The sequence below is a fragment of the Mustela nigripes genome, chromosome 1 (assembly GCF_022355385.1).
Source record: "Mustela nigripes isolate SB6536 chromosome 1, MUSNIG.SB6536, whole genome shotgun sequence".
NCBI lineage: Eukaryota > Metazoa > Chordata > Mammalia > Carnivora > Mustelidae > Mustela > Mustela nigripes.
In genome coordinates, this window is record NC_081557.1 from 215,914,447 (window position 1) to 215,940,277 (window position 25,831).

Here is a 25,831-nt window from a genome sequence, read left to right on the forward strand (position 1 = left end):
CAGTCTCGCGGTATTTCCTTCTCCCGCGGGAGTTATTTGAATGCTCAGGCGGTAACTCCACCCTGGGTGCTCAGCCGCGGGCCGAACCCGGACCTGAGGCGATTTTGTATCCTTGACCTGCGCTCTGTAGGTCTCCTGCAGCCCGGAGCAGACGAGGCTCGTCCCGGCCGGGTCCCGCTGCCATGGGGGCGGAGAAGAAGCTGCTGCCGGTTAAGGAGGCCTTTCAGCTGGCGCAGCAGCCGCACCAGAACCAGGCGAAGCTAGTGGTGGCGCTGAGCCGCACCTACCGCACGGTAAGCGCGGCCCGGGGGCTCGGCCGCCGCCCCTCGCCCCCCTGGGACCAGCTTCCCCCAGGAGCCTCCCATGACCCTCCGGACTCCAACCTTCTGAACCAGTTCGGAGAGGCCTGGAGGCCTGCCCGACGTCGCCCGGGCACCCCCTCTCCCCAGCAGCCTCCGGCGCGGACCGTTAAATCTTTGTGAATTTGGAAAGCAACGTTTACGAGCACCTGGCGGACCAGGCGCCAAGTGTGGCGCCGCTGGGTGGAACCGAACGGGGAGGTTCAGCGGTTGCTGTCCCTCAGGTCACCGCCCACACCAGGAGCGCCAGAGTCTTCACAGTTAAATTGAATGGAATCACCGAATAACAAATTAACCATTAAGACCCGGATCTTTCTATTTATGTAACTACTGTTTTGAGTGGTGCCTTGAGAAGAATAGGACAATGACTTTCGTGAAAATAAATTATTTTAAGGTCCAAGAAAAACTAAGTTAATATACTCGGGTTTAAGGATGTGAGATAGGATGTGAAAAGGTACTTGCTGTGTAAAATTAAGGCTAAATGTAAAATATGAAAGCCATTGTCGATTTTGGGTGGTTTCATGAGGAAGCTTATTTTTACTAATCTGGCACCAAGCATATTGAGAATTCAAGGGTATTAAGAGTCAAAGGAATCCTTTCACTGTCAATATTCACATTTGTTTTTCTTGGAAAAGTACATTTTTCTGGAGAGAAATTTGTGCAGGGTTTTTTTGTTTTTGTTTTTGTTTTGTTTTGTTTTGTTTTTTCTTTGATAGTTTGGAAACTGAACTGAGAGTTCACTAAATAATGATTTTAGTTTTTCTGAGTTATGACTAGGGCTTTCAGCACTCTTCCGGTACTGTTGGGAAAAAGGGATTGTATCAGTGCAGTTTGTGAAGGGTTTCTCTTTGTCTTTCAGGTGGATGTTAAAACAGTTTTTCATGAGGAGTTTGTTCATTATCTTAAATATGCTATGGTGGTCTATAAACGTGAACCAGCCGTGGAAAGAGTAATAGACTTTGCAGCCAAGTTTGTTACTTCATTTCACCAGTCAGATACGGAAGATGATGAGGAAGAGGAAGATGGTGGCATTTTAAATTATTTGTTTACCTTTCTTTTAAAGGTATGAAAACTGGAGCTTTGGGGAAGTACTGTAGAAAATTTTGCATATTAAAAGGGCCATGGGAGTTTATATGTCTTAGAGAATGAAATCTTTATTTATTTATTTTTTACAGAGAGAGAGAGAGAGAGAGATCACAAGTAGGTAGAGAAGCAGGCAGACAGAGAGGGGGAAGCAGGCTCCCTGCAGAGAGGGAGTGGGGCTCTATCCCAGGACCCTGAGATCATGACCTGAGCTGAAGACAGCGGCTTAGTCTACTGAGCCACCCAGGTGCCCCAAGAATGAAATATTTATTAACTGAGAAAATGTCTGTGAATGAGTCTCTGCCTTTTGTAGGAAATACTAGAACTGTCATTGAGATTAAAATATGGACTTAAAATAACTGCAGTATTAAGTTTTTAATGATCTCTCTTAGCCAGTTCTCAGAGCATTTTAAATGAGTTTTCTGTTTTAGAAGTAAAGTAAGAATTACTACAAAGAGAAGTATGCTCTTGGAATTTAGCTTATATTGTGTGTATTGTGAGACTTTTAGTATGCATATGGATAAAGGTAGCATTGTAGTTTCTCTGCAAGTAATGAATTATTTTAGTAATGAAGAACTTTAGTAAGTTTCTGAATTCTAAACAAATTCAAATGATATGTGATTGTAAATAAATTGTGATTTGTTCCCATTTCAGTCTCATGAAGCAAACAGCAATGCAGTTAGGTTTAGAGTGTGCCAGCTCATAAACAAGCTGTTGGGAAGTATGCCAGAAAATGCCCAGATTGATGATGATTTGTTTGATAAAATTAATGATGCCATGCTTATTAGATTGAAAGATAAAATTCCAAATGTGAGGATACAGGCAGTTCTGGCCCTTTCACGACTTCAGGATCCCAAAGATGATGAATGTCCTGTTGTTAATGGTAGGTGTAACTTCCTAAATTCTTTTTCATTTCCTTGACTTTGTTAAATTCTGTGTAGAGAGCTTTATTTTCCCATCTCTCTCTCTATGTAAAATCGTATAGGTCAAATATATATACATATATATATGTATATATATTTAATTTATATATGTATTTATAGTTTATATATGTAACCAAGTTATATATATAATTTATATTAATATATGTATGATTTTTTTAAATACCCAGGTAGCCACCACCCAAATTAAAAAAATAGAGCATCATCAGTGCCTTTGAAGTCTACCTTATGTCCCACCCAGTCTCCCTCAGAGTTAATGATTATCCTGAATTTTGGGTTAATTATTCTCTTGTCTTTCTGTTTAAACAATTAACCACATGTGTGTCATTTTTGTGTGCTATATGAGTCATACTTTTCTGTACTTTCCAATAATATATTTATAATTATAACATTCATCCATGTTGATATATTTACTGTCTTAGAGCATTCTGTTGTATAAATTGTAACACAGTTAATTATTTCTAATAATGACAGACCATCTGGTTTCCAGTTATTTTGCTCTGCAAAAATGGTGTTGTTGCTATGAACTTCTTATCATGGCTTCTGGTGCACAGGTTAAAGAGTGTTTTCTGGGATATATACCTAGGGTGGACTTATTAGCATATGTGCACATTCAGCTTTATTAGATAAGACACAAGTGTTCTACAAAACAGTTTACCAATTAATACCCCCAGTAACAATACATAAAAACATTCATTGATCCATATTCTCTCCAGTGTTAGATATTGTCAGATTTTAAAATTTTTGTTTATCTGTTTGTGTGTGTGATATATATCCTTTTTATGCATCTTTTCATATATTTAACAGTCAGCTGTATTTCTTCTATATAATGCCTATTAATGTGTTCTCATTTTTGGAAAGAAATTCTGGAGTTGTATGAATTGTAGATCTTTTTAAATTTTAGATGGCTCTTTGTTTCAACCTCTTTGGGATATCTTCTGTTAGAAATTACTAATGTCAAAATTAATCAGTCTCTGACTTTATGACTTGTGCTTTTTTTCTTTTCTTTTTTTTTGATTTGCACTTTCTTTTGTTTAAGAAATTTTTCTCTGCCTCTGGGCTTGTAAAGATACCATATTCCACCTTTCCATATATGCCTATCTATGACGTTTCGGGCACATGTTCATTTTTCTCTTTGTCCTTGTTACTAGCTTTATAGTCAGTTTGTTTTTTTTTAATTTTTTTTTTAAAGATTTTATTTATTTATTTGACAGAGAGAGATCACAAGTAGACGGAGAGGCAGGCAGAGAGAGAGATAGAGGGAAGCAGGCTCCCTGCTGAGCAGAGAGCCCGATGCGGGACTCGATCCCAGGACCCTGAGATCATGACCTGAGCCGAAGGCAGTGGCTTAACCCACTGAGCCACTCAGGCACCCAATAGTCAGTTTTGATTAATATTTTTTGGTGTTAAATGGTACACATAATATTGTATAAAATAAATGTTTAATAGTCAACATGTACTTAAGTATAAAACTGGGGAAAGGGGCGCTTGAGTGGCTCAGTGGGTTAAGCCTCTGCCTTCAGCTCAGGTCATGATCTCAGGGTCTGGGATCAAGCCCCGAATCGGGCTCTCTGCTCAGCAGGGAGCCTGCTTTCCCCCCTCTCTCTCTGGCTGCCTCTCTGCCTACTTGTGATCTCTCTTTCTCTCTTTCTCTGTCAAATAAATAAATAAAAATCTTAAAAAAAAAAAACTGGGGAAAACTTGAAAAGTAAGGGTGAATAAACATTTACATACAGGGAATGGATTTGGTTTCAGGGAGTAAAACGGAACTTTTTTTTTTACAAAGCCTTATTATTTTAAAATATATTGCCTGCTATGCTAGCCTTTCTTCTAGATCTTGATTAGCAAAGACATAATCTTATTGATGGATTTTCCATAATCTTTAGGGCTCTTTGTTTTTAGTTTTAGCCTTTGTGCCTAGTCTGTTGACAAATTTCTTATTCTATTTTTTTTTTTAAAGATTTTATTTATTTATTTGACAGAGAGAGATCACAAGTAAGCAGAGAGGCAGGCAGAGAGAGAGAGGAGGAAGCAGGCTCCCCACTGGGCAGAGAACCCAATGTGGGACTCGATCTCAGGACTCTGAGATCATGACCTGAGCCGAAGGCAGAGGCTTTAACCCACTGAGCCATTCTGGCGCCCCTCTTATTCTATTTTTTAGAGGAAATTGGCAGAGAAAAATCTTTCGCTAAAATTAAATGTGTAAGACTAAAAAATGAATATTTTTTAAAGATTTTATTTATTTATTTGACAGAGAGAGACCATGCAAGAGAGGGAACACAAGTGGGGGTGGGGAGTGGGAGAAGGAGAAGCAGGCTTCCTGCTGAGCAGGGAGCCTGGTGTGGGGCTCCATCCCAGGACCCTGGGATCATGACCTGAGCTGGAGGCAGACACTTAACAACTGAGCCACCCACGTGCCCCCAAAATGAATATCTTTATAAAACATGTTGTCAGATATCAAAATGTGGGCTATCTTATGACTGTGGTTAAATAGATAATATTTCTTTAGTGTACTAAAATGTATTGCTCTATTTTTAGCATATGTTACTTTGATTGAAAATGATTCAAATCCAGAAGTTAGGCGTGCTGTGTTATCATGTATTGCACCATCAGCAAAGACTTTGGCAAAAATTGTGGAGCGTACCAAGGATGTAAAGGAGGCTGTCAGAAAGCTGGCTTATCAGGTAAATAGGCCTAGTAACTTGTGTAGACATATTCTTAAAATATTTTTGAAAAATATTTGGCATGTAATAATGATTTCTTCAATTTTTATGTATTTTTATGAGATTTTTATGGATGGAGAGTATAGATAATTTAGGTAGATTCTTATTACATTGAATGTGTTACCAGATATTAAATTGTTTTGGAAATTCTGGGTTATTAGATGGAAATATTACTAGTTATGAAATATGTAGACTGTTGAGTTTAATGACCACCTTATTATCATTACTATCTCTTTAAGGTTTTAGCTGAAAAGGTTCATATGAGAGCTATGTCCATTGCTCAGAGAGTAATGCTCCTTCAACAAGGTCTTAATGACAGATCAGGTAAGATAGACTTCTGTATATACAAAACATCACTAGGTTTTGCTGTAGTAGATTTTGAAGATTTAGAAAGCATGTGTCCTTAATTATGTCAAGTAAGCTTGTCATTGACTTGGCCTGTCAAAGTTTAGCTGGTTACATCATGTAGAAAACATTTCAAAGGGTTAAAGATCCTGGTAGTTAAAGGAGCGGTGTTTTTTAAAAAATTTTCCTGTGTTTTACAGATGAAGAAACTATATCTGAAGGCTATATAGCTAATTTATATCAGAGGTAGGGCAGAAACTCTTTTCAACTCTCTCTCATATAAAGAAGTGCTATCTATTCCCTTATTCCCTTTGTGTATTTCTTTTCTTTTCTTTTTCTTTCTTTTTTCTTTTTTTTTTTTTTTTTGGTATTTGAGAGAGAAAGAAGCAGATGACCTCCCACTTAGGTTGAGGAGGAAGGCCTGACACTGGGCGTAATCCCAGGAATCCCTGGAATATGACCTAACCTGAAGGCAGACACTTAATGGACTGAGCCACCCAGGCACTCTCCCCTTTGTGTATATCTTGATAGGAATGTGTGCCATGCTATGGAAACAGAAATTAGGAATGATCAGAGTAGCATAATTTTCCTTTTTTTTTTTTTAAAGATTTTATTTATTTGACAGAGAGATCACAAGTAGGCAAAGAGTCAGGCAGAGAAAGCGGGGAGGGAAGCAGGTTCCCTGCCGAATAGAGAGCCCGATGCGGGGCTTGATCCCAGGATGCTGAGATCATGACCTGAGCGGAAGGCGAGGCTTAACCCTCTGAGCCACCCAGGCACCCTTTTTTTCCTTTTTCTCTCTGTTAAAACTAGAGACTCTGCTTACAGGAATGATGAGGAATCATATATATATATATATATATATATTTTTTTTTTTTAAAGATTTTATTTATTTATTTGACAGAGATCACAAGTAGGCAGAGAAGCAGGCAGAGAGAGAGAGAGGAGGAAGCAGGCCCCCTGCTGAGCAGAGACTTTGATGTGGGGCTCGATCCCAGCACCCTGGGATCATGTCCTGAGCCAAAGGCAGAGGCTTAACCCACTGAGCCACCCAGGCGCCCCGAGGAATCATATATTTTAAATTTCCAAACTCCATGAGAAGACTAAGATAGCTTAATTTTGCCATAGCAAGAAAACTTGAGTTTTAAAACATTGTCAGCAGACTAATGACTGGAAGGATGACTAAAAACTAAGAATAAAGTCTGTTCAGTGATACATGCTTGTATGATTCACTTCTGCAAATAGCAGTCATGTAATAGAAGAAGTCAGGCATCGGGTAATAAAATCGCTATCATAATGTTAGGACTAACACTGTAGTCCGTGAACCCTGTGGAGAAGGAATGCAGAAATTTTTGTAGGCTGTGATAGTGGTTGAGCATTTGGGTTTGGGCCTTTTCCGTTTTCATTAGAAGTGAGCAGCATTGTGACTTTTGCAATATTATTGTACCTTTATTTTTTTCTTCAGTATTTTTCTTTGTTCTTAGTCTCTTCTCATTTTTATTATAAATGTTGGTTTTATGTTAACATTAATCTGGTAAAAGGTAATTAATACAGACAAAATATAGGAAATAGAAGCTAGAGGGAGCCTCTGTTCACTTATATTTCAAATGACTTAACAGATGCTGTGAAACAAGCAGTGCAGAAGCATCTTCTCCAAGGCTGGCTACGTTTCACTGAAGGAAATATATTAGAGTTACTTCATCGGTTAGATGTGGAAAATTCGTCTGAAGTGGCAGTCTCTGTTCTTAATGCCTTATTTTCAGTGACTCCTCTTAATGAACTGGCAGAAATCTGTAAAAATAACGATGGCAGGTATATTATTCATTACTTGAAATGTGATGCTCAGGAACTTCTACAATTAAAATTAGTTCTTTTCTAGTCCTTTTCTGATTACTTCAGACTGTTTCAAAAGCTTTTGTCTACCTCACTTGTGTTTTCTTTGCTCTAGTTGATGACTTTTCTCTTTTATCCTCCTTGTGTAAGAACTCACTACCTTATCATAGACTACTTGAACTGCATTCTTTTTTCCCCCCATTTTTGCATTAGCTTACCATGGAAAGTCCAACAACATGCTTCCCTCTTGTATGTTTGCTTGTTTGATTCTTTTTCTCTAAATATTTTCATTTGTGTGTGGGTGGATAAGATAATGACTTTGAAAATTAAAAGGATGCTAGTTTTAAATCAGGTCTGCTTTTTATTTCCCATTTTTTATATCCATTCAAATTTTTAACTTTAAGATTTTTCTTTTTCTTATTCTCTCCCTTTTAAATGAAGGAAACTGATTCCAACAGAAACGTTGACTCCTGAAAATGCTTTGTATTGGCGTGTTCTTTGTGAATACATGAAATCGAAAGGAGATGAGGGTGAAGAATTTTTGGAGCAGATTCTGCCAGAGCCCATAGTATATGCAGAGTATTTACTAAGGTAAAATTTTCTTTTTTTTGTTTGAATTGTACTTTTGTTCCTGCCTGTGTCAACCCTCTAGCCCTCTCTTTCAAAGTCATGCTTGATTGGGGGTCAATTAAAAATCATTTTTTGGCTAGGTAGGGATAAATAGGAATGTACATTGAGTCTTTCTGAAGAACATTCTGTGCTGGACAGTACACTGAAAGAGTAAAAAGTCAATGTTTAGGGACATTCCTTAAAACCGTTAGGATGTGATTATGAACATTTCTCCATAAAGTTGATAATGAGGATGTGTTAACTCTTTGAAATTGGTTGGCAAACCTTTTCTGAGGGTAGATAGTAACTATTTTCGTCTGTAGACCTGTGTCGTAATGACAGTTCTGTGGGGGTTCAAAAACAGAGAATATATGATGAATGATTGTAACTGTTTTCCAATAAAACTTTTTTCTACTTATAAGGACATTAAATTTTAATTTCATATAATTTTCATCTGTATATATTTTCTTTTTTTTACATTTTTTTAAAAAAAGATTTTATTTATTTATTTGACAGAGAGATCAGAAGTAGGCCCAGTGAGAGAGGGAAGCAGGCTCCCTGCTGAGCAGAGAGTCCAATGCGGGGCTCTGTCCCAGGACCCTGAGATCATGACCTAACCCAAAGGCAGAGGTTTAACCCACTGAGCCACCCATGCGCCCCACATCTGTATATATTTTCAAATGTATTTGTGTATACATCCATGTGTAAACAAGCTTCCATTTAAAAATGTAAAACTTAGAGCACCTGGGTGGCTCAGTGGGTTAAGCCTCTGCCTTCCGCTCAGGTCATGATCTCAGGGTCCTGGGATAGAGCCCCACATCGGAACCTCTGCTCAGCGGGAAGCATGCTTCCCCCCATCTCTCTGCCTGCCTCTTTGCCTACTGATCAATATCTGTCAAATAAATAAATAAATAAATCTTTAAAAAAATAAAAATATAAAACTCTTAGCTTACAAGCTGTATGAAAACAAGCAGCAGGTCTTATCTGGTGCATGGGCCATACTTTTCCAACTGACAAGGTGAACCTTGGTGGCTAGTTTAATATTAATTAAAACTTTCACTATTTAGCTTTTTGTTTTATAAAGCTTTTCCAAGATTATTATTCTCATTTCACTTTAAAATTACTAAGTCAAACATGAATGCAATTCTTGTCAAAATTCAAATATGTAGAAGAAAAATATGGAATTTTTTTCATCTCCTAATCCCATTTATCTGAGTCATCAATTTAGGATATACACTTTCAGACCTCTTTCTTTACATTTATTTGCACATATATTAAAATACATAATTTTTTAAAAATTTATGTAAATTTTTTTAAACATAGCACACAATACATATTTTTGGTTTTTTTCCCAACCTCTTATATCTGATCATTATATGTTGGTGCACATAAATTTACCACACTCTTAACAACATATTATCCCATAGTATGATGGCAGTGCTTAATTTACTTCTCTGGTTAATGGATGTTTAGTGTGATTCCAGTTTTCACTGATAAAGTTGTGTTAACTATACATTTTATGTATGTTTGGGATTTTTATGGGGTTGATTCCCAGAAGTGAAATTGCTGGGCCAAAAGTTACGTATATTTTGGTAGATTTTGGTGTGTAGATTTTTAACTTTGTGCTTTGGGTGCATTTTTTATTTTTTATTTTAATTAAAGATTTTATTTATTTATTTGATAGAGATCACAAGTAGGCAGAGAGGCAGGCAGAGAGAGAGAGGAGGAAGCAGGCTCCCTGTGAGCAGAGAACAGGGCTTGATCCTAGGATACCGGGATCATGACCTGAGCCGAAGGCAGAGGCTTAACCCACTGAGCCACCCAGGCGCCCCTTGATGCATTTTTTAAAAAGCTTTTTCCATATAATAGGAATTATAGACCTGAATTCTCTTTATGTGGAATGTAGTATTCTGCTTTTGCTTATAATGATTCCACATAAGTTAGGAGGCAAAACTATAAATGCATTTTAATTTGTAGGCAAAATATTGAATCAAAGATAAATATCTTAAATGTGAGCCAAAATGGAAACTTACAGCTTGAGTTGATAGTAACATCATAAAAAATATGTGTGAATCTACTGTTTCAATAGTAATTGTTTCAGATGTCACTATTTAATTAGAGTGTTCATTATAATGCTGTTTGGGCCATGTTGCAGTATGTCCAAAATGAGTTTGATGCAATGCTCAATAATATGAATTAATATAAAAGTAGTAAATGCTTATAGAAAGTAAAAGAAAATATGAGGAAGTAAATATTTAAGTAACAGAGGGAGAGCCTCTCCTCAAGGATTGCTTCACAGGATTGCTGAAATCCGTAGGTAAGGAGCTTGCTTCCCCTGGCTCTGAGAAGTCAGGGATTCTTATAATTCCTCTGTCACTTAATCTGTGAGTTTTGAAATAGGTAACTTTTTAATCAACTTTTTTTCATTTATAAAGAAGAAAACTTTGAAAATTATATTTTAATTATTATTGAAAGAATACCTTAGAAATAGAATGGCTTTCTTTTTGGAGCAACATCACTAGATAGGATTAGCTTATTCAGGTACAGAAACAAAATTAAATGGAAAAATTACTTCCTCATAATCTGAGAGAAGTATTTTCAGACATATTGTAGCAGAAAGAGGTATTCAGAATTCTGATATGAAACAATTTCGGGTTACCTGAGGTATTCTTGTAAAGGAAGAAATCAGGGATATTAAATTAGGCTTGCCAAATATGAGGAAGAAAAAGAGACACCAACACAAGTTTTAGAAAGTGACCTTAAGTATAAATTCTTGAAGAGAGCTTTAGGAAAAGGCTTTCTTATTCTTGAGTGCTCTTCATTGTAATGAATGTGTTTTAAAATGGTTAAAAAAATTATATCATGGTAATTAAAATTGGTGGGTCCATTTTAAGTTGTATTTATGCAGTTTGAGATTTGTACTCTATTAATGAAACAACTACTCTGAACTTATTTAAAAAATTATTTTTAAAAAACTTATTGATGCTATGCATTGTGCTAAAGCTGGAGTGGTAAGGTACTCAAATGGGAGGGAAGGATTCAAAGATGAGTGAAGGTTTTATAGCCTGTCAGAAACCAGGAACTCTAAGCTAATGATTTTGATAATTATTAGCTTCTTTCTTTTAGTTTTATCCTAGAACCCAAAGAGTGCTGATACCACTGAAAGTCCTAATCTCATGGCCAGAGATTTGTGACCTTTTATTTACTCTTGGTTATCATTTTATAGGCGAGTCAGTTTATTCATCATACATAGTTCTGCAGTTTTTATAACTTGATTTTTGTTGACATTTTATTTATTTATTAATTTATTTTTTAAAGATTTGTATTTATTTATTTGACAGAGAGATCACAAGTAGGCAGAGAGGCTGGCAGAGAGAGAGGGGAAGCATACTCCCCGCTGAGCAGAGAGCCCAATGTGGGACTCCATCCCAGGACCCTGAGATCATGACCTGAGCCGAAGACAGAGGCCTAACCCACTGAGCCACCCAGGCGTCCCAGTTGACATTCTAAAAATGACGTTTTTCATCAGGATTGTTTTTCATATTACTTTCAGCCTAAAGGCACCAAATTGTGTAAGCTTAAACTCTTAATTCTACCTTTAAGTAGCCTTTTGTTCACACAAAAAGAGAGATCTTTTGGTAGGCTGTTGAATTTTATCTAGGTGAGGCTTATAAAAGACCTTAATTTGAGCAGGGATAGTAAGAATAAAAGGGTAGTTGATGATACTTGTTTAGGAATATCTACACAAAATAAGAACAATACAGATATTAGTAGGGCCTCTAAGTAAGGATAATACAAATTCATGAGGCTCTATTTTTCTGATTTTTTAAAAGGTCATTGCATTCCTGTATAACTTGTATAATTAGTATTAATTATTACTTTTAAGCAAAAGAATAATGGTCAGTTAGGGATGATGAGTGAAGACTAGCTCTTTATGAAAAATTGAGTTTTTAGGGGCGCCTGGGTGGCTCAGTTGGTTGAGCGTCTGTCTTTGGCCCAGGTCATGATCCCAGGATCCTGGGATCCAGTGATCTACCCCCATGTTGGGCTCCTTGCTCAGTGGGAGCCTGCTTCTCCTTCTGCCTCTGCCTGCTGCCCCCCTTGCTCTGTCAAATAAAAAAAATCTTAGGAAAAAAAAAAGGCGGGGATACCTGGGTGGCTGAGTTGGTTAAGCATTTGTCTTTGGTTTAAGTGGTGATCTCAGGGTCCTGGGGTGGAGTCCTACATTGAGCTCTCTGCTCAGCGGGGACTTTACTTCTCCTTTTCACTCTTCCTCTGTGCTATCTCTCTCTCTCAATAAATAAAAATCTTTAAAAGAAAAATTGAGTTTTTATTAAAGGGATCCAAGACTCTAATTGAGAATACTGGTTACATTGAAATAATGTCACCAACTTGAGAGACATAAATATGTGCTTTTTGAAAATTTCCCATAAGAAATTTGAATCTTTAATAAGTATATTTTCCAAATTCTTTCTGATTCAAGCCCATAAGTTTGCAACAGTTCATAACAACCGCATAGAGTTTATTCTTTAGGCCAAATTAGTATAACATGGTATAAACATCCATTTGGTTGAAGTTATATGAATTGAAAAAGACCCTTTTCTGACCTCATGGGGGACCTGTTTAATGTTTTTTTTAAACAGATTTTACATTTTATTTATTCTGCTTGTTTTAGTTATATTCAGAGTATCCCAGTTGTGGAAGATGAAAAGAAAAATGATTTTTCCTATATTGGAAATTTGATGTCAAAAGAATTTATAGGTCAACAGTTGATTCTAATTATCAAGTCTTTGGATACAAGTGAAGAAGGAGGAAGGTATGTCTAAATATTAATCCTCATCCCAATTTGCTCTTTTAATATCCTGTATTGAAATATATTCTTGTTACAGTATGATTAAATATATTTACATTTAACCTAGCTCTCTATAGTGCAATAGAGTTTTCTTTTTCCTCTTATACGTGTAATATCTAGCAGGAAATACACCCTTTCTCTCTGTGTATACATACGTGTGTGTGTGTGTGTGTGTGTGTGTATGCACACGCATATGTATATCCCCCATCTCACCTCTGTGGAGTCAGAAATCCACATAAAACTGTTGACCTCTCAAAAACCTAATTATTGGGGTGGCTGGGTAGCTCAGTGGGTTAAGCCTCTGCCTTCAGCTCAAGTCATGATCTCAGGATCCTGGGATAGAGCCCTCTGTGCTCATCAGGGAGCGTACTTCCTTCTCTTTCTCTGCCTGCCTCTCTGCCTACTTGTGATCTCTCTCTCTGTCAAATAAATAAATAAAATCTTTAAAACAAAAAAAAAAACCACCAAAACTATTAATAGCCTATTGACCAAATGCTTTACCAGTAAGCATAACATAAAAATTGATGTAAACAGTTGATTAACATGATTTTCTATATTATATGTACTATATATCATATTCTTATAATCAAGTAAGCTAGAAAAAATGTTACTAAGAAAATCATAAGGAAGAGAAAATAAAGTACTGTACTGTATTTCTGGAATTGTACTGTACTATATATGTACTATATATGTATATATATACATATATATATATATATTTGCCCATATGTATATGGGCAAAAATATGCATATAGGTGTTACCTGTGCAGTTTGTATCCATTTTGTTCATATATATGGAAATACATTCAATTTTTTCAGAATAAATCAATAAAATTGCAGACTTTGCTTAAAGATTTCTATTACAGGGGTGCCTAGGTGGTTCAGGGGGTTGAGCCTCTGCCTTCAGCTCAGGTAATGATCTCGGGGTCCTGGGATCGAGCCCTGTGTTGGGCTTTCTGCTCAACGGGGAGCATGCTTCCCTCTCCCTCTCTGCCTGCCTCCCTGCCTACTTAGGATCTCTGTCTGTCAAAAAAAAAATCTCTATTACAGAGAGGGCTAGTGATACTATCTGAAAAAATTTTTTTAAAAGATTTTATTTATTTATTTGACAGAGAGAGATCACAAGTAGGCAGAGAGAGAGAGAGAGAGAGGAGAAGCAGGCTCCCTGCTGAGCAGAGAGCCCAACATATGGGGCTCGATCCCAGGACCATGACCTGAACTGAAGGCAGAGGCTTTTTAACCCACTGAGCCACCCAGGTGCCCACTATCTGAAAATTTGATTCACTTCTGATATTTTGTCATTTCATCATGTTGATTTATGACAGATTTTAGGGCCATTTATAAAAAAATACTTTTTTGTAGAACATGAATTTTTGACCTAATCTGTACATATATTTTGTACCTATAGTGATAAAAAAGAACTGATACAAATATAATTAAGTCTGCAGAATAAATGTTAGAGATAAAATGTGTTTCTGTCATGGTTAAATGAAAACAGTTCTTTTTGAATGTAGGAAAGGACTACTGGCTATTTTACAGGAGATTCTTACGCTACCCACAACCCCGGTATCCCTACTTTCTTTTCTTGTTGAGAGATTGCTCTGCATCATTACAGATGATAATAAGAGAACACAAATTGTAAGTAATTTTCTTAAGTGTTGATAAAGGTTGAAAGGTTTTGGTCAGTGAGATTAAGGATTGTCTTGTTTTCTTTTCAGTATTTTTTGCTGTATCTTCACAATTGCTTTTTGTCTTAGTCTTGTCTATTAAATTTTTAGTTTTTAAAACTGAATCTCTCTCCCACACATGCATTTGAAAAATCATCTTCTCTTCCTATCATTTTGTTGAATCAGTTTGAATAGTACAAGTTAGGGTAGAGGGGACAGGTGTCTTGATCACTAGAGTGTTAGAGTGTTTGAGTGTTTGAGAGCTGGCTTAAATTAGACACACTTAGGTTCAGATCCCTTCTACTTTCTGGCTTTGTGACTTTCAGCAAGTTATTTAATTTAGCCTTTTTAATTGTCTGTAAAACGGGAATAACAATAAGACCTACCTTGTTCAATGAAATAGTATTCATCCAGTACTCAGTAAATACAGAATTAAGTGTTATCTATTATTATACTATTGCCAAGTATCATTTTTTCAGGGGTAGCCAAAAAGACCTGTATCAGTGCTTTTCATAAATTCATATAATCTTTGCATTGCAAATTAATTGAGGGGTTGTCTTTTCCAACCCTTTCTTATACATAAATCCTTTCTACAACATACAACATTCCCAGTTAGTGGTTATCCAATGTCTGCTTAAGTACCTTCATATGGATGTAACCTTTTCCTGAATCAGCCAACTCTTATGTCCCAGTGGCTCTGAAAGGAAAGTCTTTAATCATGCTGGCATTATTTATGCATTCTATACCCAAAGGAAGAATAAAAGCGTATTCTGTTTTTCTATATTTAACTCCTGTGAAGCTAAACTAGAGAGGGAGTTGAGGATTGTAGACAGAGAATTTTAGGTTTTGGTGCCTAAGATTAGATACTATATTCATTTTTCTTTGTTTTTCAAGCATTGTATGAGGGAATTTATCTTCAGTGTCATACCCCCACCCCGCCCCAGATTGTCTAGCAAGTAGAATGTGTGCTTTACTCTATTTTGCAAGAGATTGTGGATACTATTTGGAGCTCTATGTAGCAGTTTGGTTTCATTTTATGATACAGAACATATATTAAAGGATGTGCTCTGACTTATAATTTATCAGGTTACAGAAATTATCTCAGAGATTCGGGCGCCTATTGTTACTGTTGGTGCTGATGATCCAGCTGATGCAAGAAAGAAAGAACTCAAGGTAAATTTCTTCTGAATTAAATAAATGCTTGAGTATAACGTAACTGTGCAAGTCTTTTATTTCCTCTTGCTGTATATTTTCAGAATTGTTCTCACAGAGTCAAATTATTAATTAACAGTTAAACTATAAGAGTATCTAAAATGTTACCAGATTATGCAGTCTGAAAGATTTGCCCTTCTTTGGATCAGGAAGACCACAACTTTTTGTATATGCCTGATTCTGCTTAACTTCTGGGTTGTCATAATGTTAAATATTACTCTTTAGTTTGCTATAGATGTTCATAATAATAGCTTTTGCTGAAGCGATTTATATCTTTCCTTAGATGGCAGAAATAAAAGTTAAGCTTATTGAGGCAAAAGAAGCTTTGGAAAATTGCATTAACTTACAGGACTTTAATCGAGCATCAGAATTAAAAGAAGAAATAAAAGCATTAGAAGATGCCAGAATAAACCTATTGAAAGAGACAGAGCAACTTGAAATAAAAGAAGTCCATATAGAGAAGGTATAGATAACTTTATCATACTAAGTTTCAGCTGTTATTAATCATCTCAACTACACTTTTTTTCTTTCTTAACTCAGAAAGCTGCCAGAATATGTTTACTATGGAGGGCTTTTTAGCAGTATCATGAATTAAGATGAAAATAATTTTTTTCTCTTATTCCTTTTTATTTTAGGCTTTGAAAGGAAGGCCTTGATTAGCTTTAATTATTATAACTAGGACTTTATTTGCTCTCCTGTCATGCTAATCTCTGTAGTCTGTAGTCTTTCTTCCTTGCTAGGGAAACTTAACTTTCCAGTGTTTTCCTTCTTTGTGTGTGTGTGTATTTTGAATGCTTTAGAGGAGGAAAATGCATCCATCTATCCATCTTTTTTTTGTGGAAAACTCCTGACCTTTCTGAGCTAGGAAAAGAATTTTTGTGGTAAGTTTGGTAACTATACCATTATACAGGTAATTTAAAAAAAAAAAATTTTTTTATAAACATATATTTTTATCCCCAGGGGTACAGATATGTGAATCGCCAGGTTTACACACTTCACAGCACTCACCAAAGCACATACCCTCCCCAATGTCCATAACCCCACCCCCTTCTCCCAACCCCCCTCCCCCCAGCATATACAGGTAATTTTTAAAGCTTAACTACACTTTTTGTTTTTAGAAAAAGCTAAGTAGTTTTGTTATTTTAAATGAAACACTAAGCATTTTATCTAGTAACACTTAAAGCTGAGTTTCAGCAGTTATTTATTTTTTTTTAACTTCATTGGTGTGATAAACTAGTCATATTTTAACATAAGATAGAATGGCATCAATTACTATAAAATTTGATGTTAATTTTCAGGAGGTCTTTTAGAATTCTGCTTTTGTAGTAAACATTATTATTTTACTTCAGTTTAGGAAGTGCTGATTGGAGTATGTTCATAAGGGGAATACTGAATAGGGAAGAATTTACTATACAGGGGCGTTTTTTAAGTTGTGCTATGTCCTTGGTGCTCTCTAGCCATAGACATCCCTGCTCCAACACTCCACTTTGAGTATGCCTGAATTTTATTTTATAACTAGTATCTTATTTTGTTTGGCAAAGTCTATGGATCATTACAGGTTCTTAATTTGAGGAGTGGATTAAAGTGAAAAATGAAAATATAAACTGAATAACAATATAAACTGCAGGTCTGAATTGGGAAAATATGAACAAATATGGTTTATCATGATTAATATCTGTTTAACTTGACTTCCCTTGATCTTTAGTGTGTTCATTTGTCCTACTTAAGGGTTATAAATTTATTATAGTATAATTACAGAATGGCGTAATAAATGGTATATGCAGGGAAGTTATAGGGCTTTTATGGCGAGGTATCCAACTCAGGTATGGTGTTGTTGGCTTCCCTAGGGGAAGAAATGTTTTCACTTGATGTCTGAGTAAAAATTAATAATGTAAGCTAACATTTACAGGTTGCTTTTTCTGTGGTAGTCACTGCTTCAGGCACTTCGCAAGTGTTTGATTCTCACTATAAACTTATGGGATGGTGCTATTTTCATTTTATAGAGGGAAAGTAACTTGCCCAAAGTCACACAGATAGTAAGTTGTAGAGGCAGGAGTCATATCCGGGCAAGTCAGGCAAGTGGCTTTAGATTTGTGCCTTTAGTGCACTCTGTTGTCTCTGCCTGATGAATTGTTAGAATGCAGCAGATGGAAGGCATGTGGAAGGCCCAGAAATTAAAGAGTATTTTCTATGTTTGAAAACTTCAGGTCCACATGACTAGAGAATTGATGGGGGAGAGGTAAGAGATAAATCTGGTGGAAAAATTAAGGGCCAGGTCTTGTAAGGCCTTGCATAAGCAATATTGAAAACTTTCTGCCTTAGCCAAGGATCATGGTGAACCACTTAATGTTTTAAGTGGTAGAATGAGATATATATCTTCATCATAAAATGTGATAAGAGCTTACACAGGTATAGTCGTTGAAGACTACTATGTTATAATGTAGGCTTGATATGACTTCAGCCTGAACAAGATAATGATGGTGGATGTGGAAAGAAGTAATGGATTTGAGAAGTATTTAGAAATTAGTAACAGGGAGAAGAGTGAGTTAAAAATGTATCATAGGTCTTTTGGTTTGGACATTTGGATAGATGGCAGTGTTATTTATGGAAATAACACAAGAGGAGGGATTGGGATAATGATGATTTGGTTCTCTTTTGGACATTTGGGTTTGGGAAGTCTATGGAACATATATGAGGAAATGTCTTGTAGCAATTGTATATATGAATCTGAAACTTAAAAAATAGCTGGGTCAGCTCATGGATGGTAAATGGAGTTGGAGATCTGGATAAGATTCCCTAGGGAGTGTGTATAGAGACAGTATGTTTACCCTGGAAAAGCTAACATTTAAGGGATGGGCAGAAGATATACTTACTAATGCAGAGTATTTTGTGTTTCATTTTAGAGTGATGTTGAAACACTACAGAAGTGTCTTATTTTGTGCTATGAACTGTTGAAGCAGATGTCCACTTCAACAGGAATAGGTGCAACCATGAATGGCATCATTGAATCTTTGGTATGTTTGTGGCCTTTGAGGCTTTATGTTTTAGCCCACTTCTTCCTTGTTTCATAAGTAATATGTTCTTTGAAGTTCCAAAGAAGAAAAAGATGACCATCTTAAACATCTGATAAATATGAGTGGTAAAAAGAAAAATTATATAGTGAGTACTTCATATTGTGGATATTAAATTAAGATAATGCATATAAAAGTCCTGGTATATAAGTGATATTTATTCCTTTAAGAAGTATGAAAAAATTATGCTAGAAAAAGATGTAGAGTATCTTCATTTTTTGATAGTAAGAGGAAATAGTGAAAAACATTAGGAATATTTAAGTACTGGAATCTTGCTATCTAGAAAGACTATGAGACTGTTAACATTTTGAGTCCTGTGAAAGGAATTTTTTTCCTATATATTTAAAGAACTTTATACTTAAGTAGCTTTTCAAAGGTAGTTCCCGTATTAGTGACCATAGAGACATAAATTCTGCAAGACTGTAGTAAAATATTGTCTGAAAGCAATATAATTCAAACACATGTAACTTTTCATTTTCTGTAGTCACATTTAAAAATTAAAAAGAAACAGATGAAATTAATTTTGATATATTTAACCCAATATATCCAAAATTTTTTAATGGCTTCATTTACTCAATAATAAACTATTGAGATATTTTACATTCAGATCTTTTTTTTTTCTTTTTAAGTAGTCTCTGTGCCCAGCGTGGAGCCCCATGTGGGGCTTGCTTGAATTTCCGACCCTGAGATCAGAGCTTGAGCTGAAATCAAGAGTTAGACACTTGACCAATTGAGTCACCCATGCTCCCCCATACAAAAGTCTTAATAGCACATCTCAGTCTGGTGTAGTCATATTTCCAGTGTTCAATAGCCACATGTGCTCAGTAGCTAGAGTATCACTTAGTGCAACTCTAGGGTATTGTTTTTAAAAGTGCTACTTATTCAAAGCAAATTTGAATGTGTCCAGACTCTTCTAGGATTGTCCCCCAATTGTTTTTACTTGGGATTATTGAAAAACAGCCAATTAATATAATCTAAAATCAGGTTCCTTGGATTGTATGAGTTTCTAAAGTCAGTAAAGAAGACCAATTATTGTTTATAACAATGTAGAGCTTCTGATTAAAAGATTTTACTAAACCATTAGAATTTAGCTTTATCCTTAGTGAAGCAAATGTCTTTAGTAAAAGTAGTACTCTTAAAGTTCTGTTTGCATACTTTATGTCTGGTTCTATTGTAAGAGAATGTTAAACTATCATATAATTACACAATTGAAGTAGTATATATGAAGACTTATATATGTTGGAAAAGATACTCTGAGTGAAGAAAGAACACAAAATTGAATGGTCATAATGGTTTTAAGTATACAAAGACAATTATGTCTAAAGATTGAAAGAAACTAGAAGGATGTAAATGAGTAGAGTATTTAGATAGAGGAGTTATAGTATTTTAATGAAGTTACCGTTTCTAAATAAAAATAGTTAAGTTACTAATTGAACAAATATGTATTGAACATCTACTGTATACTAATTGTCAGTGATAGTGTACATGGGATACAAAGCATGTAGACTGCCCTTGTAGATCTTCTGGTCAAATGAGAAGGGACATCAATCAAATAAACAAGTGGAAGGTTATGCCATTGATAATTGCTAGGAAGAAGAGCTATATGGCCATATGTGAACTTGTAATAGTGGAATTTGCTCTATTCAGGGAAGATGACTCTGATCTGATGTTTGAAGGGACATCAACTATGTGAAAAGGGGAAAGAAGAATATTCTAGATTTGCTCTTTCCAGTAGAGCTACAACTAGCCATGTGTGGCTGTTAGAAACCTGTGTCGATGGCGCCTGGGTGGCTCAGTTGGTTAAGCTTCTTCCTTTCGCTCAGATCATGATATCAGGGTCCTGGGTTTGAGACCCATGTTAGGCTCCCTGCTCAGCTGAGAGTCTGATTCTCACTCTCCCTCTGTGCTCTCTCTTACTCAAATAAATAAATAAAATCTTTAAAAAAGAACCTGTGGCTATTAGCCATCCAAACTGAGATGTGCTTCAAGAGTCAAAATATATTGGGTTTTGAAGACTTAGTACAAACAATACAATGTAGATTATCTCAATTTTTAAAAATACTGATTACATGTTGTAATGTTAATATTTTCATTATATTGGGTATAATGTATTAAAATTAGCTTCATATGTTTCTTTTTAATGTGCATAGTATAAAATTTAAAATAACCTATGACTTACTTTAATTTCTTTTGAATAGCACTGAATAAAAGACATCAAAATCAGTATAAACAAAGAGCAAGGGGTAGCATGATATAAGATGGTATTAAGAAAGATTATGCAATGAGATATATGTCATGTAAGGGAGTTTTATCTTTGCCCTGTCAACACTGGGAAGCCATTGAGTCACTTTTAGCAGGTGGAAGGGCAGGTGTCTCATGATCAGACTGTATTTCATTCTGGCTACATTCTTCTGTTTCAGCAATTTAATATTTACCCTTTTTTTTAAATTGAAAATTGAGTTCGACAGTGTGGATAAGAAATAGATCTATAACATCATACAGAAATTATCTATTTGACCATGTTTTTAATATACTGTTATAAATTTCTTGTCCTGGTCAAAATTATTTTAATTAAATTTATTTAATTTAGATTCTTCCTGGAATAGTAAGTGTTCATCCTGTAATAAGAAATCTGGCTGTTTTATGCTTGGGATGCTGTGGACTACAGAATCAGGATTTTGCAAGTAAACACTTCGTATTACTGTTGCAGGTAGGATTTATCCTATGACAAAATCTGGGTTGTATTTCCTGAAATAAGTACTCAGAATCTGTGGAGATCCTATGAGTGCTCTAAATTTAATTTATTCCAGGGCTTATTAGTGATGATGGCTATTATAGATGACTTTTAGGGACAGGATGATTTCTACCTTTTTATTTCTTTCTTATTAAAGTAGAAAAATGAAATGTCAGTTATTTAAGTATTTTTTAAATTAAACATATAGCTTATTCTATACCCAGCATTATTCTAGGCTTAGAAAATAATAAGATGGGGGTGCCTGGGTGGCTCAATCAGTTAAGCGTCTGCTTTCAGTTCTGGTCATGATCAAGCCCTGTGTTGGGCTCCCTGCTCAGTGTGGAGTCTGCTTCTCCCTCTGCCCCTGCTTCTTTTCTCCCTCTCTGACACTCTGTCTCATGTGTGCACTCTAATAAATAAATAAAATCTTTTTTTAAAAAATAAAATAAGATAGGTAATGAAAAAAAACAAGATAAAAGTTGCTGTCCTAATGGAGTTTACATTTTAGAAGGGTAAACACATAATGAAAGATAATATATAGTGTGTCAGATTGAGAAAGGCAAAGAAGACTTAGTACAAAAAAAAAAAAAACGAAGAGGGGTAAGGAGTAGAAATAGAGGGATCTGTTTAATAGGAAAGGCCTCACTAATAAGTTGAAATTTGGGTCACTACTAGAGGAAAGTGGATGAATGAATTATGTTAGATATCTGAGTAAGATGTTTCTGAGGAGAGGGAAGAACAAGGGAAGGGCCCCTGAAGTAGGACTTTGTTTCACATGCTCAAGGAACAGGGTAACTATCGCTAGGGCCAACAACAAAGAGAATAGTAGGAGAAAGGATTAGCAGGCAACAGGATCTTCTATGGAATTAATAGATTTCACAGTGAATGAAATGGGAAAGAACTGAAGGATTTTGAGTAGAGAATTATTAGGATCTGACTGGGGTATAGTGTAGATATAAACCAGGCATTAGCAAACTTCTGTAAAGAGCTACAGAGTAAGTATTTTGGACTTTGCAGACCATATGGTATGTCTCCAGTATTATTCTCTGGTGCAATGAAGTTATTTTTTTAACCATTTAAAGATGTAACTCTTCTTAACTTTAAGGCTCTGTAAAAAGAGGCAGCAGACTGGATTTAGCCCCTTAGCCATAGTTTGCAGGTCCCTAATATTAACTGTAGGGGTACAAGTATGGAAGCAGAGATACTCATAAGGAAGGTATGCAATAATCCAGGAAAAAGATGATAATGGCTTGGACCAGTATTCGAGTGGTTACTAGGGTTACAAAAAGGGTTGGTAATCTAAGTTAGGAAGATAACATCTTTAGAATTTGGTGAGGAATCTGATGGGACATGTGAGGGAACGAGGTTGAAGATAGCTGAGAATTTTAGACAAAATAATTGGAAAGACAGACTTGCTCTTTCTGATGATGGGGGAAAACAGAGGGAACAGGTTGTAGGGCAGGTGGATGAGGTAAATTCAATTTTGGGCATGGTAAGTTTGAAGTTTGAGTTCCAAGTGGATATATCAAATAGACATTTGTATTTGAATTTGGAGATAGGAGGGAAGTGCAAGCTGGAGAGATGAATCTAAGTCTTTGTAATAGTATCCAGTGCTTAGAGACTGGATTTTACATGAGTGATGAATGTAGATTCATTGGAGATCTTTACTTTGTAGTTCCCGAGGGCTTAGGCCACATTTAAAGGAGAGATCAAGAAGAACCAGTACAGACTAAGGTGAAATAGACAGTAAGAGGGCAGTAAGAGCACTTCCTAGAAGGCAAGTAAAGATGATATTTTATAGGGGCTAGTATCCCTTGACTGTTCGATGCTGGTGATAGGTTGATAAGCATTTATAATTGACTGTTTGGGGCAAATAAGGAAATGTTTGGTGATGTTCTTGAAAATAGCTTATGTGGAGGACAAAGCTTTATTGGAGTGGGCTGAAGAGAGAATTATGAGAGAAGAAGTGGAGATAGCCAGTGTAGACTATACTATTTCAAGATTTCATTTTTGTTAGGAGAAACAGAAATGGGAGGTAACACGAGAAGGGTTTGGAATAAAATTAAGAGCTTTTTGGTTTTAATTTTTTTTTTTTAAGATGGAGAAGATTATACCATGTTTATAATGAATGCTAAGGACAATGGCCCTGTTGAAAGGAAAAAAATTGATAATATAGGAAGAGAAGGCACTTGCTAGAGTGCTGTTGAATAGGCAAGAAGGATGAACTCAGTGGGATATATTTGACTTTTTAACTCCTTTAGACATCTGTCTTTAACATTTAGGCCTGGCTTAATTTCAGAAATATACCTTATTCCATTTCCCTATACAAAAAGACAATATGACTCATGAAGCATCTGGTGTTGCCAAATGTAATGGTATAAAAAAGCTGCAAGGAATTTTAGTGCAAATTGGTTGCCAGCAGGTATATGAGAGTACTTTGCTCAATTTGAAAATAACATGTGACAACACAGATCATCATTTTCATGAAAAGATTATTTTAAAATACTGAAATCTTGGGTGTCTGGGAGGCTCAGTTGGTTAAGCATCTCACTCTTAGCTCAGGTCATGATCTCTTAGGGTCCTGAAATCTGGCAGTATTGGTCTCAGCAGGAATCTGCTAGAGATTCTCTCTCCCATTGCCCACCTCAAATAAATAACTAAACAAATCTTTTTAAAAAAAAAAAAGTGGGGGGGTGCGCCTGGGTGGCTCAGTGGGTTAAGCCGCTGCCTTCTGCTCAGGTCATGATCTCAGGGTCCTGGGATCGAGTCCCGCATCGGTCTCTGTGTTCAGCAGGGAGCCTGCTTCCTCCTCTCTCTCTGCCTGCCTCTGCCTACTTGTGATCTCTCTCTGTCAAATAAATAAATAAAATCTAAAAAAAAAAAAAAAAAAAAGGCCTGAAACCCTTATTTTGGAGCATCCTTTTATTTATTTATTTATTTATTTATTTATTTATTTATTTTAAAGATGTTATTTATTTATTTGATAGAGATCACAAGTAGGCAGAGGGGCAGGCAGAGAGAAGGAGGGGTGGGCAAAGCAGGCTCCCTGCCAAGCAGAGAGCCCGATGCTGCGGGTCTTGATCCCAGGACCCTGAGATCATGACCTGAGCTGAAGGCAGAGGCTTAACCCACTGAGCCACCCAGGTGCTCCTTGGAGCATCCTTTAATGTTGCAATCACATTACCAAGAGAAAGAAAGCATATAGTTATAACTTGGGGAAATTATATGTTCTAGAAATGGTCAAACTGCTAATGGCTTATCAGAGGAAGAAAATTAAAATCATACTTACGTCAAAAGATAGTCATTAGGAATTTCAGGGTTTTGTTCTAACTTCCTTTTTTGTATCATTTGGCATCTCATCAATTTGTTTACTGTACAGTGATGAAATTCCTGTTGATGCTTTGTTTATAGTTATCATGCTATGCTGCTGTTGTCACAGGAAGATTTCTATTATTGTTAGATCCTTTTGGAAACTTGAAATGTCAGTAGTATCTTCAAAATGATGTGAAGTTCTGGGGTGCCTGAGTGGCTTAGTGGGTTAGGCTCTGCCTTTGGCTCAGGTCATGATCCTAGGGTCCTGGGATCGAGCCCTGCATCAGGCTCTCTGCTCAGCAGGGAGCCTGCTTCCCCCTCTCTCTTTGCCTCTTTGCCTACTTGTGGTCTCTGTCAAATAAATAAATAAAATCTTTAGGGAAAAAAAATTGATGTGAAGTTCCTTTCTCAAATGGAAAGAAAAATTTTGGTACTTTGTCTGGGTGAATCATTTGTAGAACTTGGCCCTCCATCAGGTTTTACTCCCAAGATATAGAATGAATCTGCATGTGTTACAGAAAATCATTCCTTTTCAATCATTTGGCATCAATGATTCTGTTAGTAATTCGAAAGGAAGTTTTGTTTACTATTGTGAAAATTTTTGGCTTAATATAGGTGCCTAGAGAATAAAATCTTATATTTTCAAAGAGGTTTTGCTAAGAACTTAATGAACAGTAACCTCTTTACTTCTATTTCCTGGCTTCCTGAAAGATGGGTCTTGCTATGCTAGATTGATCTCTGGTTATTTAAAGTGGGAGAAAATTCTTTTTAGAACATTTAATAGTAAAGAATTCATTTATGTCTAGCTTAAATATTTTTTGGGGGGGCTCTAAAAATGGGATAAATCATTCATTAAGATGTTCTATATACCACTAAGAATGGTTCTGAAGAACTGTGAGTTGTAGTCAAGTTTGAACTCTAATAGAGGAGATTAAAGGTAGATAGTTATATAAAATTTCTAGTATTGCAGTAAATACCATAGAACTTTTCCCCAAAACAATCAAGTTCACTTAGCCTTTAAAGATGAAATGTGAATTTTGACCCTTTTAATTTTTACTGGTCATAACATCAGTAATAAGTGCTGTGGTCA

General features: G+C 36.0%; 1 protein-coding gene across 1 annotated transcript in view; it reads left to right on the forward strand.

The window, feature by feature from the left end:
* The first annotated feature begins 25 nt into the window (after positions 1-25).
* The window catches only part of NCAPG (non-SMC condensin I complex subunit G), a 53,182-nt gene continuing 27,376 nt past the window's right edge, over positions 26-25,831 (forward strand). Inside the window, exons 1-13 of the mRNA XM_059381505.1 lie at positions 26-293; positions 1,219-1,422; positions 2,097-2,325; positions 4,922-5,067; positions 5,346-5,430; positions 7,071-7,263; positions 7,726-7,875; positions 12,569-12,709; positions 14,260-14,383; positions 15,499-15,585; positions 15,908-16,087; positions 18,528-18,638; positions 21,286-21,405. Of these exons, the coding sequence (XP_059237488.1) occupies positions 183-293; positions 1,219-1,422; positions 2,097-2,325; positions 4,922-5,067; positions 5,346-5,430; positions 7,071-7,263; positions 7,726-7,875; positions 12,569-12,709; positions 14,260-14,383; positions 15,499-15,585; positions 15,908-16,087; positions 18,528-18,638; positions 21,286-21,405 (1,881 nt within the window). The 5' untranslated portion in view covers positions 26-182. The remainder of the gene's footprint in view (positions 294-1,218; positions 1,423-2,096; positions 2,326-4,921; positions 5,068-5,345; positions 5,431-7,070; positions 7,264-7,725; positions 7,876-12,568; positions 12,710-14,259; positions 14,384-15,498; positions 15,586-15,907; positions 16,088-18,527; positions 18,639-21,285; positions 21,406-25,831) is intronic.